Source organism: Oncorhynchus masou, chromosome 10, assembly GCF_036934945.1.
Source record: "Oncorhynchus masou masou isolate Uvic2021 chromosome 10, UVic_Omas_1.1, whole genome shotgun sequence".
Classification (NCBI taxonomy): Eukaryota; Metazoa; Chordata; class Actinopteri; order Salmoniformes; family Salmonidae; genus Oncorhynchus; species Oncorhynchus masou.
Window position 1 is genome coordinate 3,763,049 of NC_088221.1, and position 18,590 is coordinate 3,781,638.

At 44.0% G+C, this 18,590-nt stretch overlaps 1 protein-coding gene across 2 annotated transcripts in view; it reads left to right on the plus strand.

Annotated features, from left to right (window-relative positions):
- The window catches only part of itgbl1 (integrin, beta-like 1), a 140,180-nt gene that overhangs the window by 14,980 nt on the left and 106,610 nt on the right, over positions 1 to 18,590 (plus strand). For both annotated transcript variants that reach the window (XM_064975664.1, XM_064975663.1), the window contains exons 3-5: positions 7,640 to 7,786; positions 8,453 to 8,575; positions 12,576 to 12,716. In XM_064975664.1, coding sequence (XP_064831736.1) covers positions 7,640 to 7,786; positions 8,453 to 8,575; positions 12,576 to 12,716 — 411 coding nt within the window. The remainder of the gene's footprint in view (positions 1 to 7,639; positions 7,787 to 8,452; positions 8,576 to 12,575; positions 12,717 to 18,590) is intronic.

Genomic DNA, 18,590 nt, shown 5'->3' on the forward strand with positions numbered 1-18,590 from the left:
GCTCTTTTCTGGATTTTGATAATTAGTGGGTATCGGCCTAATTCTGCTCTGCATGCATTATTTGGTGTTCTACGTTGTACACGGAGGATATTTTTGCAGAATTCTGCGTGCAGAGTCTCAATTTGGTGTTTGTCCCATTTTGTAAAGTCTTGGTTGGTCTCTCTCTGTCTCTCTGTCTGTCTGTCTCTCTCTCTCTCTCTCTCTCTCTCTCTCTCTCTCTCTCTCTCTCTCTCTACCCTTTTCTCTGATGCCTAATCTTTTCCACTGTCAGACACACTAAGTAAGACCTGGGGCACAACAGGTTACCAGCAGCCTATTCAAGGTGATCTAAATGTGAATTATGTGCAAAGCTCATTCTTGAAGTAATCATAAGATGAGGCTAGCGAGTGAATGTTGTTTAAAGATGTTAAAAACGTTGCAAATTGTTGTAGGTAGGTTAACCTTCCCATCCAGATCAAGGTGTTCTGCAATACTGCATAAATGGATGCAGTGAGTGAACGCCATGTCTTCTGTACTGAAGAAAAGTATTCACCTTTGCAGATGATAATGGTAATTCGGTCTTGCAAGTAACGATTTATTGCCAAATGGGTTATAATGACACTTTTATTTCCTTTATTCATTGAAGATGAATTAAAGGCCCAGTGCAGTCAAAAATGTGATTGCTTGTGTTGTATATACATTTCCACACTTGTGAGGTTGGAATAATACTGTGAAATGTAAAAAGATTTGGGATAATGGACTTTTAGTGTAAGAGCTGTTTGAAAAGACCGCCTGAAATTTCAGCCTGTTTTGCTGGAATGGAGTTTTGGCCTGCCTGGTGAATTCGTTTATACACCAATAAGAGAGTTCCAAACCTCTCTGCCTATAAGAGCTAGTTGTCAGTTTTCCCCTCCCCAGTCCTAATAAAATTATTGCTTGAGAAATTGCTCTTGCAGAGAAGCTATTTTTTGTTATTTTTGACTGTTTTAAATTTAAAAAAATCATTTTACCCAGAAATGATATGATATTGAGATAAAAACGTCTTCATTGGGCCTTTGAGCAACTCATTTTGCATGGGTCAGATGCTCTCAACTCTTTTGGTACGCCAACTGTCCTTTTCTCCTCCCTCAGAGGACTTTCAGCAAAAAGCCAAATGTCTCTCCAATCTGAAAGAATCTGTAACTTTATGATTTGTGTGGATTTTATCATCCCTCTGTGTCCTCCTCTCTCCTCTATCTGTGAGGGGCGGTTGGTTGAAAGGGGACAGTAAGAAAATGGGCAAGAGAAAATCCCTTTTCTGCTGATTGACTGCCCTAGCTGTGCTCTGTCAAAAAGGTCTTTAGATGTGTGTTCAGTTCTCTCTCTCTCTCTCTCTCTCTCTCTCTCTCTCTCTCTCTCTCTCTCTCTCTCTCTCTCTCTCTCTCTCTCTCTCTCTCTCTCTCTCTCTCTCTCTCTCTCTCTCTCTCTATCTATCTCTCCCTCCCTCCCTACTGAAGGCTTTGGGGTTTCAGAGTCTCCTTCACTGTTCTGTTCCAGTCAGCCCTGCCACGGCACAAGGCGATCCCACCCCAGGGGAGTTTACGTAATTCTGGGCTTGGCTTAATCTGAAATCCACCCTGCCTGCCTCTGAGTAGTTCCGACTCCTTTGGACACAACTGTTGTGGGTGTCTGGCAGATGCATCATCTTCGTCAAGTTGAGTACACGTCAGTGTGCTGTAAGAAAAAGGTTTCCCTACATTCCCCGAATGCAGGAAAGAGAGAGTTTCCATGGCACACTTGAGCATGAATCTTATATCCTCCAAACTTCAGGCAAACTATTGTAGAAGATATTTTGGCATTATGATCCACAACCCAGACGTCACAGGAAAGACGTAATATTCTGGTTGTTGTCTGGTTAGAATACAACCACATAAAGACTTCTCTTATTTGTTGAGGGAAAAAAACATATTTTTTCAGCCAGTATACAACCTGACCGAGATTGCAACCAGTTTTCCCCCTGGGAAAGCTCTCCTCTGGCATTTTTTCGTCCTCATTGCAATTGTTGAAGTTATTGAAAATGTCCAGTCCCTTCGTCCACCAATAGAACAACACCCTTTGTCAACTACGGATTTACTGGTCTCTGAATTTGCAGCAAGGATTCTACAGTACTCTGCTGTACTTATTATTATACCTCATTACCCTGTACCTCATTCTCCATTTCTTTCCTTCATGGCGTATATTTTGATGTGCTCTAATACAGATGTGATGCACTGTGTGCTTGTATGATGACTCACCTAATGGGTCCAGTGCGGCTATGAAGGAGAGGTTGAGAGCTGCTTTCTGATGTGTGTTCAGGTTCCTCAGGGAGTTACATTAGGCCGCTTCATGCTTGGAACACTGCAGCCATGTGCCAGCGCAATGATCATGAATAATACTGTGGTGCTGTGGTGGTGGACACGATTTTTGGGGGATCCTTTTAGCTTTTTAGCACTACTGCCAGAATTACTGGCTGAATTTTTTATTTTTTTTACTCTGCATAATCTCTTTAACTGTACCTGGCTGTTATCCTTCCATTATATACTTTCCAGCAGTTCAGAATTCTGGAAAATCAGTGGACAGTTATTGCCCATCGCTTCTATGAAGAAGAAACAAACATCACAATGCGTTTTGGACTTATAGAATGAAAATGACTAATTTACTGTTACTTATCACTCTATTTCGTGATCTATCTATGACTCTGGTCTCTTTCTCAGTCTTCTGCAGCTCTATAAGGATAAATAACTACTTGTAACATGTGACTCCTTCCTCTCTCGCTTAAGACGTGACCTGACGTGTAGCCATTTCATGCTCCACATCACAGAAGAAAAGAGAGCAAGGATGGAATAATTACTTACCAAAATGTTTCTGTGTTTAATAGAGACAGTGAATGGAAAAATGCCATCAGACTATAAAACTAGGGAACCAAGCAGTAAATGAACACAGAAGACAATCAAACATTTTTCCTAATTAGCTCATTACAGAACCAGGTTTTCAACTTGGGGTCCTCATCGTTTTTGTATAATAGTCTTGAATTAAATCAAATTGTATTTGCCACATGCTTCGTAAACAACAGGTGTAGACTAACAGTGAAAGGCTGACTTGTGGAGGTTGTATTAACTTAACTAGCTAACTAGTTTTAGATTCTTAATGACAGTCCTGTTCTCCCTTTTTAGCTAATTTCACAAGTACTTTAAATGTTACATATCCCTGTGTTTATATATTGTTGAAATCCACTCCATATACAGCTGGATGTGTCATGTTAAAGTCTAATGAGTAGCTCATAACAAGAATGACACATCACCATCTTTGTCCATTTTTAGCTGAACAGCCAGGGTAGGTTATATCACTCAAGATTGCTTCATTATTATCTTAAACTGTGTTTCAACAAGCCCACTTTGTTGTTCACCTCTATCTAAATGATATATCCCCCATTTATCAGCGGACAGGAAAGACGTGACTGGAATAAAAACACTCAAATTAGCCTCCTGAATGAGTCATTGCTTCTCTCCCCATCAACAGTTTATCTGACGGTGACGGTGCATCACCTATCTTTAACTCGCACAGCTGCTGGGCTTGATAAAGTCTTTCCCAAGGCCTTATTGGCTGAATCTGTCTGTCTGCCTCATTATCATTGGCTGGGTCTATTTGTCAGAGCGTGTCATTGGCTAAATATGTCTGTCAATCAGTAAAGAAGGATCTGGGCACCCTGTGGCTGAGGGAGTTTGCTACCAAGGAGACAGGTCTTAAACTGAGGAGGGACAGCAAGCCCTGCTATCTCCTAGGCACGTGCCACACAGAGACTGATGAAATGCACAAAGACCTCACCCTGCATCTGTTTTGAGTTTTGACACTTCAAGTTTCCTCTGTCCTCCAACAACATATGGGTCTCACGGAGTTGGCAAGAGCACAAGAAGATGTGGGAGCGGGCGAATAGTCATTAAGTTGTTCAAACACTTCAATATACTATAGTAACATGTACAGCTGTGATGGCGGAACCCTCAGCCTGCCTGGGCTTGGCTATGTGTCTTTCAGTTGAAGGTTATTCAGATGGACGCCATATTCTGGGGTTGGGTTTGGTCTGTGATGTGCTGTCAGCTTTGATGATAGCTTTAACACTCGGAGAAGCTAGTGTTGTTGAGAATACAGCTGCTCTGAATCTACCCACAGGACACATTCTGTCCACAGCTAGCCCCCATTGTTGTACTTCATAGTAATGATAATAATATAGATCTATTTTACATCTAGATAACAAACATTCTTCCATACTTTTGGGTTGTTTTTGATTGCTACATTGGCAAAATATTTAGCATGAAAGATTAATCCTGCAATTTTCCCTTTCTTCTAAGAAGGATATAATAAAATACATGAGCATCAAATCAGTAAATACTTGAGCTTGAAACCTTCACTTGAGTTATGTACTTAAACAACAGCAACAAGGGGATAGAATGGAGACATTTGATTGTGGACATTTACACTTTTTGCATGGCATTTTTAAGATAAGTTTTTTGGATAGAACAATACTACATGATATGAAATAACCTTCGGCATAAAAACTCCTCTGCAGTCTGGTGGGACAGATCAGTAATGAGAGTAGCGTGATGAGGACACAGCCTATTTTTATGGCCTGATGGATAGCCCTTGAAGAGGACATCACATTTCCATGACGGACGAGGCAGACGAATGATGGAGTATGACATGCAAGGCCCCAGCAAAACGCGACAAGAGCAACATTTATAATAACTTGTCAACAGACCTCATTTTCATTGTATGAATTCCCCTGTGTTCAACATTGCACACTTCAGCTATTAGAATTATGAGTAATGGTACACAGACAAAGCAGTTTCACAAACCCTCTGAATACCTAAACGTGTTTTTGGCCCTCAATTTCTGAGACGGAAAACAGACTTGATTACACTAAAAAAACGCTAATCTTCACCACTGAAATGTGTTATACAGAAGTGTTACGAAAAACTAGGAGTGGTGGGTGGAATCAGGCGCAGAGAGCAGGGTTCAGTCGTTTGTCAAATTTATTCACCGGCGCAACAAAAACTGTCACGCCAACACACAGGGCGTGTACAAGTTATCAGTCCAAACAACAGGACACAAATAGTCCGGAGAATAAAGACACGAACAAAATAACACCATCCAAACAGCGTAACAAGAAACAAGCCCGCACAAATACCCAGCGGGCCTAGTGCCCTGAAATAGCCAACAAACAAACCCTAACACAAAACAGGTGTACCCAATTACCCAATAACCAAAACAAACGGAAAGGGAATCGATGGCAGCTAATAGGCCGTCGACGACGACCGCCCGAAGAGGAAGAGGCACCATCTTCGTCGAGGTTCGTGACAAGAAGATTCAAGTGATTCGAACAAATATGGCTGTGAAACCACCCAACAAATATGGTTTCTTTCACATTTATTGGAAAATGTGTTTTAACATAATGTACTCAGCTAGCACATTTAGCTCCTTGGAAGTTATGGAAACATATTTTTTTGGTTTCCCATTGGTTCTGGGAATGAAGCTGACCGGTAAAACTGAGTGTTTTCTTTTTTAAGTTCTGAGAACTGAAGTGGAAATTTTGCCGGTTGTGGGAATGTATATTTTTAGGGTAAAGGGGGGTTCTGAGACCTTTTTACTATGGCTCCCTGGAGGTTTTATTAATGTTCTGAGAACGGAAATTAGAGGTTATTTGAAGGTATTTAAATTACGTTCCGAGAACATGTTGCAATAAGATTTTTAAGGCTAGCATACCATTTTTTTTTTTACTCATACAAAGCTGTTTGTTTTAGTCTATTCAAATAGACCCCGTTCAAAGGAAACAAGCACTCATTAAAATCAGGTGTGGCCAATACACCTGACACACTTAATTAACAAAATAGAGCAGGGATCTCCAACTCTGTTGCTGGAGACCTACCGTCCTGTAGGTTTTCACTCCAACCCTAATTTAGACCACCTGATTTGAACTATTAGCTGGTTGATAAGCTGAATCAGGTTAGTTACACCTGGGGTTGGAGTGAAAACTTACAAGATGGTAGCTCTCCAAGAACAGGGTTGGAGAGCCCTGAGATAGAGGATATAGAGAGTTTGCTTGATGCTGAGAACGGAATGTATATGTTTATAAATAACATTTCTACAATGTTCTCTGAATGTTACTAAAGTTTTTACGGAAAGCTTTCTTAACGTTCTCTGAAAACAATTAGAGAAAATGACTTTAAATAGAACCACGAGAACCTGTAGGAAACTTTATGCTGAAGCACTGAAATTCCTACAGAAGAATGTTGTTTCTTAACGTTCTCTGAACTATTTCAGAACATTCCCAAAGTCAAACCAGTTGGAGAATGTTGCTACGACAACACCACCAAAATTGACATTAAATGTAATTATGTTTGAACTTTTAGAAAACATTCTGGTAACTTCAAGTAATGAAATACCAAGAAAATAAAACATTTGGTCAAGTTCCTTAAATGTGCGTAGAATGTTCCAAAGTCAACTATCCTGCACCATTCCCAGAAAGTTGTACCAAGGTTGTATACAAAGTAACCAAAGGACAACCAATTTCACCAAGCTCGCCAAACTCTTAAGAAGCATTTGGTTTTCAGAACGTTATGTGCTACCTGGGTATTTTCTTCCCTTTTCAAAGTCGTCATGTTTCATCCTCTGAAACAGGGAGAGAGAGAGAGAATGGGGAAAAGAGAGGGAAAGAGTGTGAGAGAGAAACGCAATGAGAGAGAGAGAGATTGAAACTCAAAGAGAAGTGTACATTGTAGTAGGTGCAACAGAGATCAATGAGAGGGAGAAAGTATGTGAGAGAGAGACGACCTTAAGGCAGCAGAACCCTTTTTGATTAGGAAGAATTAAAATCCTTATTTTTGTCTATCAATCATGTGTGTAATGGTGTCAGAAGCAGTTAAGCCTATTATCCTGCTGGCCTTATTACAACAGTTACGCAATCTAATGTAGGTCTGCCTTTAGAGCAAGACGGCCTAGACCCTTTTCTATTCTACCTAAACCCTCTTCTCTCTCAACACTTTGTTTTAAGATGTGATATTTGAATAATATTACAATAGGAATAAATACTTTATAGTATAAATCCTAATCATCATGGATTTCTTGTGTAATGTAAGGGGTGACAGGTAGCCTAGTGGTTAGGGCCAGTAACTGAAAGGTTGCTCGATCGAATCCCCGAGCTGGGGATTTTTGCAAGGTAAAGATCTGTCGTTCTGCCCCTGAACAAGGCAGTTAACTCACTGTTCCTTGGCTGTCATTGTAAATAAGAATTTGTCCTTAACTGACATCCCTAGTTAAATAAAGATGATTGGAATGGAGGACTATTGCATCATCTGGTTAGACTGAAGAGCTTTAGCGTCTTAGCAGAACTGAGGGGATGCCAAGTGTCTCCCGTTCAGTTAACTGGCTAATGCAAGGCTGTGTGTGTGCAGGTGAGTGTCTGTGCACTTGTGTGCCTGTGTATTAGCAATGCATTGTGTGTCTGCATGTGAGAACTTCAATGTGTACACTATGTACTGTGCCTTCAACATCAGCTGATCAAAATACTCCATTGTCTCTAAACGCTATAACTTAGGTCTACACCTCTCACAACGTCTGATCTGACTCTGCCATCTCCCTTCCCCTGTAGGCCACGGTGTGTGTCACTGTGGGAAGTGTGAGTGTGATGAGGACTGGTTCGGGGAGGCCTGCCAGTACCAGGAAGACTGTAACCTGACCAACAAGAAGAGCAAGGAGCTGTGCAGAAACCCACAGGGAGTAGTGTGCTCCAACGCAGGTATACTGTACTATGCCGTCGCTCCTCAACCTCTTTCATATTGACACAGGTATCTCACCTCACTCTTTCTTGCTAACAAAGTTATGACACATGCTTGATTATCCTTGTGTTGTCTTTATTATTCTCTCTCTCTTATGTGAGCACAGGTACACAACTAAAATTACACAGACACAGGAAAAGTAGCTGTGGATTCGTCCCTAATTGCACCCTATTCGCTATATAGTGCACTACTTTTGAGCAGAGCCCTATGGGCGTGCTTGCGCATCTGAAGGCACAAGCTTATTACTTCAGACTCACCATACCCACCTGTGGATAACCCTAACGATCTTGCCTCTGACCGTGTGTGTGTCTGTGTGTCTGTGTTTTTGTGAGTATATGTGTGGCCTGATTGCAAGACCAATCAGCATGTGTGAATGCAAATCCGTTCACAGCATGCTGTCACCCTGCCTTACGGACCTAAAGCAGATGCACACTCAAACACTGCACAGGCTTCACAGCCTGAGCCCCAACACACACGTGGAGACACACAACCCCTCGCAAAGCACATCTGCAAACCAGCTGTGTCCTCACCCCTTAATGTGCATCACATCAAGACAGACAGACAGATGAGACACACACACACCCTCACACCACAGACACACACACAGACGTTTGTGTCTCTGACAGGCTCCTGTCACTGCGGCAGCTGCATGTGTCACAACCCCGATGGCAAGAGTCTGGTAACAGGACGTTTCTGTGAGTGTGACGACAGCGAATGTCTGGACGAGGACAACGGAGAGGTGTGTGGAGGTACGCCCCTGAGCTTGTGTGTGGTGTGTGTGGAGGTAGCCACTAGAATATGTCCTCCACATCAAACAGACCATTGTTTCCACTGAGACAGAATGTTATCATCAAATTGTTTTCTCTGACCTCATTTTGAATATCATTTAAACAAATAGCTGTACTGTTATAGATGCAGGATTTGATGGAAATTGTCTCCAATATTGGCAGTGGTATGCTCTCTTACTCCCACCCTGGTCGTGTTACTCTAGCTGGGATTCAATAAACTGCAGCTAGTGAACATTGCATGTTCAGAAGAAGCAGCATCTCCCCTATATAGAGGGAGTTGACACTAGATTAAGGAACTGGCAGTCCTGTGGCATCAACCGTTTAGTTCTGACAGCAAACCTGGCTGAAATGTAATCCAATGTACGCAACCAGTAGCAAGTGTCAAACTCCCTCTATCTGGGACATGCTGTGCCTGAGCAAATCAAACGCACTTCTTTTTTCCAAAGATAGGGGAATGCCATGTTCCTTTCAGACAGGTTAGAAATAGAGTGGAAGACACAGGGATTGACACGGGGATAGGCACTGGGATAGAGACAGGGATAGAGACAGGGATAGACACGGGGATAGACACGGGGATAGACACAGGGATAGACACGGGGATAGAGACAGGGATAGAGACAGGGATAGAGACAGGGATAGACACGGGGATAGACACGGGGATAGACACAGGGATAGACACGGGGATAGGCACGGGGATAGACACGGGGATAGGCACTGGGATAGAGACAGGGATAGAGACAGGGATAGACACGGGGATAGGCACTGGGATAGAGACAGGGATAGAGACAGGGATAGACACGGGGATAGGCACTGGGATAGAGACAGGGATAGAGACAGGGATAGACACGGGGATAGGCACTGGGATAGAGACAGGGATAGACACGGGGATAGGCACTGGGATAGAGACAGGGATAGAGACAGGGATAGACACGGGGATAGGCACTGGGATAGAGACAGGGATAGAGACAGGGATAGACACGGGGATAGGCACTGGGATAGAGACAGGGATAGACACGGGGATAGGCACTGGGATAGAGACAGGGATAGAGACAGGGATAGACACGGGGATAGACACGGGGATTGACACGGGGATAGACACGGGGATAGACACGGGGATAGAGACGGAGATAGACACAGGGATTGAGACGGGGATTGAGACGGGGATAGGCACTGGGATAGAGACTGGGATAGAGACAGGGATAGACACGGGGATAGACACGGGAATTGACATGGGGATAGACACTGGGATAGACACGGGGATAGACACGGGGATAGAGACGGGGATAGAGACGGGGATAGAGACGGAGATAGACACAGGGATTGAGACGGGGATAGGCACGGGGATAGGCACTGGGATAGAGACAGGGATAGAGACAGGGATAGACACGGGGATAGACACGGGGATAGACACGGGAATTGACATGGGGATAGACACTGGGATAGACACGGGGATAGACACGGGGATAGAGACGGGGATAGACACGGGATAGACACGGAGATAGACACAGGGATTGAGACGGGGATAGACACGGGGATAGACACGGAGATAGACACGGAGATAGACACAGGGATTGAAACGGGGATTGAGGCGGGGATAGACACGGGGATTGAGACGGGGATAGACACGGGGATTGAAACGGGGATTGAGGCGGGGATAGAAATGTGGATAGACACGGGGATTGACACGGGGATTGACACAGGGATAGACATGGGGATTGACACGGGGATTGAAACGGGGATAGAAACGGGGATAGACACAGTGATTGACACGGGGATAGACATGTGGATTGAAATGGGGATAGAAATGGGGATAGAAACGGGGATTGAAACGGGGATAGACACGGGGATAGACACGGGGATAGACACGGGGATTGAAACGGGGATTGAAATGGGGATAGAAACGGGGATTGAAACGGGGATAGACACGGGGATAGACACGGGGATAGACACGGGGATAGACACAGTGATTGACACGGGGATAGACACGGGGATAGACACGGGGATAGACACGGGGATTGAACAACAGTGGGGCGGCATACGTACAGTATGTTCAAGCAGCCGGGTTACTTACCACAAGACCACAGGCTTTGCACAATCAAATGCACTTCTGCAATCTGTAAAGCTTCTGTGAATAGGAAAAACATTCCACAGTTTAATTTGAGAAAAGGTTCATAGGAAGTTAATTAAAGATTGACCTAATGTTTTCTGAATCACTTAGTGGTGTTATTATACTTATCCATAGGTTCCTGAAGGTTTGGGATCCCCTGGTTGTGAACTTTAATTAACCATTCGCTAAAACACATTATGTTCTCCCCCAATCAGTCCATTGTGAGAGAAAGGCACTACATTTTTTCAGGAGATTCAAAGCACAGAGATTGACAGTGACTGCGTCCCAAACGGCACCCTATTAATGATTTATGTATGTATATATAGGTGATATGGTGCCATTTGGGACAGAGCCGGTGTCTGTAATAACTGTAATTAAAGGTGAACCTAATTACCAGGATATGCAGTGCCTTCAGAAAGTACTTTTTTCACATTTTGTTGTTTTAGTCTGAATTTAAAATGGATTCAATTGACATTTTTGTTACTGGCCTACACACAATACCCCATAATGTCAAAACGGAATTCAGTTTCTCAAAAATGTTCAAAAGTTAACTAAAAATGAAAAGCTGAAATGTCTTGAGTCAATTAGTATTCAATCCCTTTCTTATGGCAAGCTTAAATAAGTTCAGGAATAAACATGTGCGTAACAAGTCACATAGTAAGTTGCATGGACTCACTGTGTGCAATAATAGTGATTTTTGAATGACTACGTCATCTCGGTACCCCACACATAAAATTATCTCTAAGGTCTCTCAGTCAAGCAGTGCATTTAAAACACACATTCAACCACAAAGACCAGGGAGGTTTTCCAATGCCTCGCAAAGAGGATCATCTATTGGTAGATGGGTAAAGAAAAAGAAGACACGGAATATCCCTTTGATCATGGTGAAGTTATTAATTACACTTTGGATGGTGTATCAATTCACCCATTCATTTGATAATGATAAACAAAGATACAGGCGTCCTTCCTAACTCAGTTGCCAGAGAGGAAGGAAACCACTCAGGAATTTCACCATGAGGCCAGTGGTGACTTTAAAACAGTTACAGAGTTTAATGGCAGTGATAGGAGAAAACTGAGGCTGGATCAACAACACTGTAGTTACTCCACAATACTAACCTAATTGACAGAGTGAAAAGACTCATCATGTTTGCAATGTTAGGGGCAAATGACTGAGTACCACTCTCCATATTTTCAAGAATAGTGGTGGCTGCATCATGTTATGGGTACATAGCCGTGGTAAGACGTTTGGGAGCGGGGTGCTGAGAATGTTTTTTTGCCTGCACTAAAGAGGGCTATATCGGTCCGCTAATACCGGGACTGTTAAAAGCCCAGTGCGCTGACAGAGCGTTAAGCATTTTGAAAACAATAACGGGCAAATATTGCACAATCCAGGTGTGGAAATCTTTTAGAGTTACCCAGAAAGACTCACAGCTGTAATCACTGCCAAAGGTGCTTTTAAAAAGTGGACTCAGGGGTGGGAATACTTATGTAAGTGGGATAGAGTATATCTGTATTTCATTTTCAATAAATTTGCAAACATATCAAAACACGTTTTCGCTTTGTGTAGATGGGTGAGGAAAAAAATGGATTTAATACATTTTGAATTTATGGATGCTTTCTTAAGGCACTGTAAAAGGGGACTACTTTCCTTAATTTATGTGGCTATAAAAGTACCTTGTGTAATTATCCTCTGGGATAAACCTACATTGACAGAAATGTTCCAAAAGGCAGAAAATGTTTACCCAAAGTGACCCAATGATTCAACAATGATAACAGGTTTCTTGTTGTATGCTATGTAAAGATGAAGGCGTTTGTTCGTCTCCGTGTGACTGTTGCATTCTGTTCTGCTTCCAGGCCACGGTCAGTGTTACTGTGGCAACTGTTACTGCGCGGCCGGTTGGCATGGAGACAAATGTGAATTACAGTGTGACATCAGCCCGTGGGAGAGCAAGCGGAGATGTACGTCTCCGGATGGCAAGATCTGCAGCAACAGAGGTTGGTCCCACTAAGTCTCTGAGAGAGTGAGTGAGTGAGTGAGTGAGGTGTAGAAAAGGAGAGAGGTGTAGAAAAGGAGACAGGTAGAGAGGTAGAAAATGCGAGAGGTAGAGAGGTAGAAAAGGAAAAAGGTAGAGAGGTAGAAAAGGAGAGATGTAGAGAGGTAGAAAAGGAGAGAGGTAGAAAAGGAGAGGTAGAGAGGTAGAAAAGGAGAGAGAGAGAGAGGTGGAAAAGGAGCGAGGTGGAAAAGGAGCGAGGTGGAAAAGGAGAGAGGTGGAAAAGGAGAGAGGTGGAAAGGGAGAGAGGTGGAAAAGGAGAGAGGTGGAAAAGGAGAGAGGGAGAGAGGTGGAAAAGGAGAGAGGTGGAAAAGGAGAGAGGGAGAGAGGTGGAAAAGGAGAGAGGTGGAAAAGGAGAGAGGGAGAGAGGTGGAAAAGGAGAGAGAGAGAGAGAGGTAGAAAAGGAGAGAGAGGAAGAAAATGAGAGAGAGGGAGAGAGAGAGGTAGAAAAGGAGAGAGGTAGAAAAGGAGAGAGGTAGAAAAGGAGGGAGAGTGAGAGGTAGAGAAGGAGAGAGATGGAGAGAGAGGTAGAAAAGGAGAGAGGTAGAAAAGGAGATAGGTGGAAAAGGAGAGAGGTGGAAAAGGAGAGAGAGAGAGAGGTAGAAAAGGAGAGAGGTGGAAAAGGAGAGAGAGAGAGAGAGGTAGAAAAGGAGAGAGAGGAAGAAAATGAGAGAGAGGGAGAGAGAGAGGTAGAAAAGGAGAGAGGTAGAAAAGGAGAGAGGTAGAAAAGGAGAGGTAGAGAGGTAGAAAAGGAGAGAGAGAGAGAGGTGGAAAAGGAGCGAGGTGGAAAAGGAGCGAGGTGGAAAAGGAGAGAGGTGGAAAAGGAGAGAGGTGGAAAGGGAGAGAGGTGGAAAAGGAGAGAGGTGGAAAAGGAGAGAGGGAGAGAGGTGGAAAAGGAGAGAGGTGGAAAAGGAGAGAGGGAGAGAGGTGGAAAAGGAGAGAGGTGGAAAAGGAGAGAGGGAGAGAGGTGGAAAAGGAGAGAGAGAGAGAGAGGTAGAAAAGGAGAGAGAGGAAGAAAATGAGAGAGAGGGAGAGAGAGAGGTAGAAAAGGAGAGAGGTAGAAAAGGAGAGAGGTAGAAAAGGAGGGAGAGTGAGAGGTAGAGAAGGAGAGAGATGGAGAGAGAGGTAGAAAAGGAGAGAGGTAGAAAAGGAGATAGGTGGAAAAGGAGAGAGGTGGAAAAGGAGAGAGAGAGAGAGGTAGAAAAGGAGAGAGGTGGAAAAGGAGAGAGAGAGAGAGGTAGAAAAGGAGAGAGAGAGAGAGGTGGAAAAGGAGAGAGAGAGAGAGAGAGAGAGGTAGAAAAGGAGAGAGAGGAAGAAAATGAGAGAGAGGGAGAGAGAGAGGTAGAAAAGGAGAGAGGTAGAAAAGGAGAGAGGTAGAAAAGGAGAGGTAGAGAGGTAGAAAAGGAGAGAGAGAGAGAGGTGGAAAAGGAGCGAGGTGGAAAAGGAGCGAGGTGGAAAAGGAGAGAGGTGGAAAAGGAGAGAGGTGGAAAGGGAGAGAGGTGGAAAAGGAGAGAGGTGGAAAAGGAGAGAGGGAGAGAGGTGGAAAAGGAGAGAGGTGGAAAAGGAGAGAGGGAGAGAGGTGGAAAAGGAGAGAGGTGGAAAAGGAGAGAGGGAGAGAGGTGGAAAAGGAGAGAGAGAGAGAGAGGTAGAAAAGGAGAGAGAGGAAGAAAATGAGAGAGAGGGAGAGAGAGAGGTAGAAAAGGAGAGAGGTAGAAAAGGAGAGAGGTAGAAAAGGAGGGAGAGTGAGAGGTAGAGAAGGAGAGAGATGGAGAGAGAGGTAGAAAAGGAGAGAGGTAGAAAAGGAGATAGGTGGAAAAGGAGAGAGGTGGAAAAGGAGAGAGAGAGAGAGGTAGAAAAGGAGAGAGGTGGAAAAGGAGAGAGAGAGAGAGGTAGAAAAGGAGAGAGAGAGAGAGGTGGAAAAGGAGAGAGAGAGAGAGAGAGAGAGGTAGAAAAGGAGAGAGAGGGAAGAAAATGAGAGAGAGGGAGAGAGAGAGGTAGAAAAGGAGAGAGGTAGAAAAGGAGAGAGGTAGAAAAGGAGAGGTAGAGAGGTAGAAAAGGAGAGAGAGAGAGAGGTGGAAAAGGAGCGAGGTGGAAAAGGAGCGAGGTGGAAAAGGAGAGAGGTGGAAAAGGAGAGAGGTGGAAAGGGAGAGAGGTGGAAAAGGAGAGAGGTGGAAAAGGAGAGAGGGAGAGAGGTGGAAAAGGAGAGAGGTGGAAAAGGAGAGAGGGAGAGAGGTGGAAAAGGAGAGAGGTGGAAAAGGAGAGAGGGAGAGAGGTGGAAAAGGAGAGAGAGAGAGAGAGGTAGAAAAGGAGAGAGAGGAAGAAAATGAGAGAGAGGGAGAGAGAGAGGGTAGAAAAGGAGAGAGGTAGAAAAGGAGAGAGGTAGAAAAGGAGGGAGAGTGAGAGGTAGAGAAGGAGAGAGATGGAGAGAGAGGTAGAAAAGGAGAGAGGTAGAAAAGGAGATAGGTGGAAAAGGAGAGAGGTGGAAAAGGAGAGAGAGAGAGAGGTAGAAAAGGAGAGAGGTGGAAAAGGAGAGAGAGAGAGAGGTAGAAAAGGAGAGAGAGAGAGAGGTGGAAAAGGAGAGAGAGAGAGAGAGGTAGAAAAGGAGAGAGAGGAAGAAAATGAGAGAGAGGGAGAGAGAGAGGTAGAAAAGGAGAGAGGTAGAAAAGGAGAGAGGTAGAAAAGGAGAGAGGCAGAGAGGTAGAAAAGGAGAGAGGTGGAAAAGGAGAGAGAGAGAGAGAGAGAGAGAGGTAGAAAAGGAGAGAGAGAGAGGTGGAAAATGAGAGAGAGAGAGAGAGAGGGAGAGAGAGAGAGGTAGAAAAGGAGAGAGGTGGAAAAGGAGAGAGAGAGAGAGAGAGAGAGAGGTAGAAAAGGAGAGAGAGGAAGAAAATGAGAGAGAGGGAGAGAGAGAGAGGTAGAAAAGGAGAGAGGTGGAAAAGGAGAGAGAGAGAGAGAGAGAGAGAGAGAGGTAGAAAAGGAGAGAGAGAGAGGTGGAAAATGAGAGAGAGAGAGAGAGAGAGAGAGAGGTAGAAAAGGAGAGAGAGTGGTGGAAAATGAGAGAGAGAGAGCGAGAGAGAGGGAGAGAGAGAGAGGTAGAAAAGGAGAGAGGTAGAAAATGAGAGGTAGAAAAGGAGAGAGGTAGAGAGGTAGAAAAGGAGAGAGGTAGAGAGGTAGAAAAGGAGAGGCAGAGACGTAGAAAAGGAGAGAGAGAGAGGTAGAAAAGGAGAGAGAGAGAGGTAGAAAAGGAGAGAGGTAGAAAAGGAGAGAGGTGGAAAAGGAGAGAGGTGGAAAAGGAGAGAGAGAGAGAGAGGTGGAAAAGGAGAGAGAGAGAGAGAGGTAGAAAAGGAGAGAGGTAGAAAAGGAGAGAGGTAGAAAAGGAGAGAGGTAGAAAAGGAGAGAGGTGGAAAAGGAGAGAGAGAGAGAGGTAGAAAAGGAGAGAGGTGGAAAAGGAGAGAGAGAGAGAGAGGTAGAAAAGGAGAGAGAGGAAGAAAATGAGAGGGAGAGAGAGAGAGGTAGAAAATGAGAGGTAGAAAAGGATAGAGAGAGGGGTAGAAAAGGAGAGAGAGAGAGGTAGAAAAGGAGAGAGAGGGAGAGTGGGAGGTAGAGAAGGAGAGAGATGGAGAGAGGTAGAAAAGGAGAGAGGTAGAAAATGAGAGAGAGAGAGGTAGACAAGGAGAGAGGTAGAAAAGGAGAAAGGTAGAAAAGTAGAGAGGTGGAAAAGGAGGTAGAAACGGAGAGAGAGAGGTAGAAACGGAGAGAGGGAGGTAGAAAAGGAGAGAGAGAGGTAGAAAAGGAGAGAGAGGTAGAAAAGGAGAGAGAGATGTAGAAAAGGAGAGAGAGAGAGAGAGGTAGAAAAGGAGAGAGAGAGGTAGAAAAGGAGAGAGGTAGAAAAGGATAGGTAGAAAAGGAGAGAGAGCGAGAGAGAGAGGTAGAAAATGAGAGAGAGGTAGAAAATGAGAGAGAGGTAGAAAATGAGAGAGAGGTAGAAAAGGAGAGAGAGGTAGAAAATGAGAGAGAGAGAGGTAGACAAGGAGAGAGGTAGAAAAGGAGAAAGGTAGAAAAGTAGAGAGGTGGAAAAGGAGGTAGAAACGGAGAGAGAGAGGTAGAAACGGAGAGAGGGAGGTAGAAAAGGAGAGAGAGAGGTAGAAAAGGAGAGAGAGAGGTAGAAAAGGAGAGAGAGATGTAGAAAAGGAGAGAGAGAGAGAGAGGTAGAAAAGGAGAGAGAGAGGTAGAAAAGGAGAGAGGTAGAAAAGGATAGGTAGAAAAGGAGAGAGAGCGAGAGAGAGAGGTAGAAAATGAGAGAGAGGTAGAAAATGAGAGAGAGGTAGAAAATGAGAGAGAGGTAGAAAAGGAGAGAGAGGTAGAAAAGGAGAGAGAGAGAGAGAGAGGTAGAAAAGGAGAGAGAGAGGTAGAAAAGGAGAGAGAGAGAAAGGTAGAAAGGGAGAGAGAGGGAGGGGTAGAAAAGGAGAGAGAGAGAGATAGAAAAGGAGAGAGAGAAAGATTTTTAAAAATCGTTCATTTTGTATATTCCACTGAAATTCTCATCTGAGCTTGGACAGGCATGAGAAAAAGTCCACTGCAGAAATTGTCCCCATGAACTTTTCAGCAAAAAATTAAGTGTAAGTGGTACATGGACTGAACTCGACCACAGAGCTGAATTTCTCAATTGTGGTCAAGTGGACTTCTGACACGAAGTGAATACAACCTTTACCACTCTACTCTCTATTGAAACTCAAAGAGAAGTGTACATTGTGGTAGGTGCAACCGATATAGCAATGCGAAATAAGGGTTACCCTACTAGAAACCTACAGTTGGGTTACCATACTAGAAACCTACAGTTGGGTTACCCTACTAGAAACCCACAGTTGGGTTACCCTACTAGAAACCTACAGTTGGGTTACCCTACTAGAAACCTACAGTTGGGTTACCCTACTAGGAACCTACAGTTGTGTTACCCTACTAGAAACCTACAGTTGTGTTACCCTACTAGAAACCTACAGTTGTGTTACCCTACTAGAAACCTACAGTTGGGTTACCCTACTAGGAACCTACAGTTGGGTTACCCTACTAGGAACCTACAGTTGGGTTAGCCTACTAGAAACCTACAGTTGGGTTACCCTACTAGAAACCTACAGTTGGGTTACCCTACTAGAAACCTACAGTTGGGTTACCCTACTAGAAACCCACAGTTGAGTTATCCTACTAGAAACCTACAGTTGGGTTACCCTACTAGAAACCTACAGTTAGGTTACCCTACTAGGAACCTACAGTTGGGTTAGCCTACTAGAAACCTACAGTTGGGTTACCCTACTAGAAACCTACAGTTGGGTTACCCTACTAGAAACCTACAGTTGGGTTACCCTACTAGAAACCTACAGTTGGGTTACCCTACTAGAAACCTACAGTTGGGTTACCCTACTAGAAACCTACATTTGGGTTAGCCTACTAGAAACCTACAGTTGGGTTACCCTACTAGAAATCTACAGTTGGGTTACCCTACTAGAAACCTACAGTTGGGTTACCCTACTAGAAACCTACATTCGGATTACCCTACTAGAAACCTACAGTCGGGTTAGCCTACTATAAACCTACAGTTGGGTTAGCCTACTATAAACCTACAGTTGGGTTAGCCTACTATAAACCTACAGTTGGGTTACCCTACTAGAAACCTACAGGTGGGTTACCCTACTAGAAACCTACAGTTGGGTTACCCTACTAGAAACCTACAGTTGGGTTACCCTACTAGAAACCTACAGTTGGGTTAGCCTACTATAAACCTACAGTTTCCCTCAGTCCAAAATCAGATGTTGTGTTTGGTTTA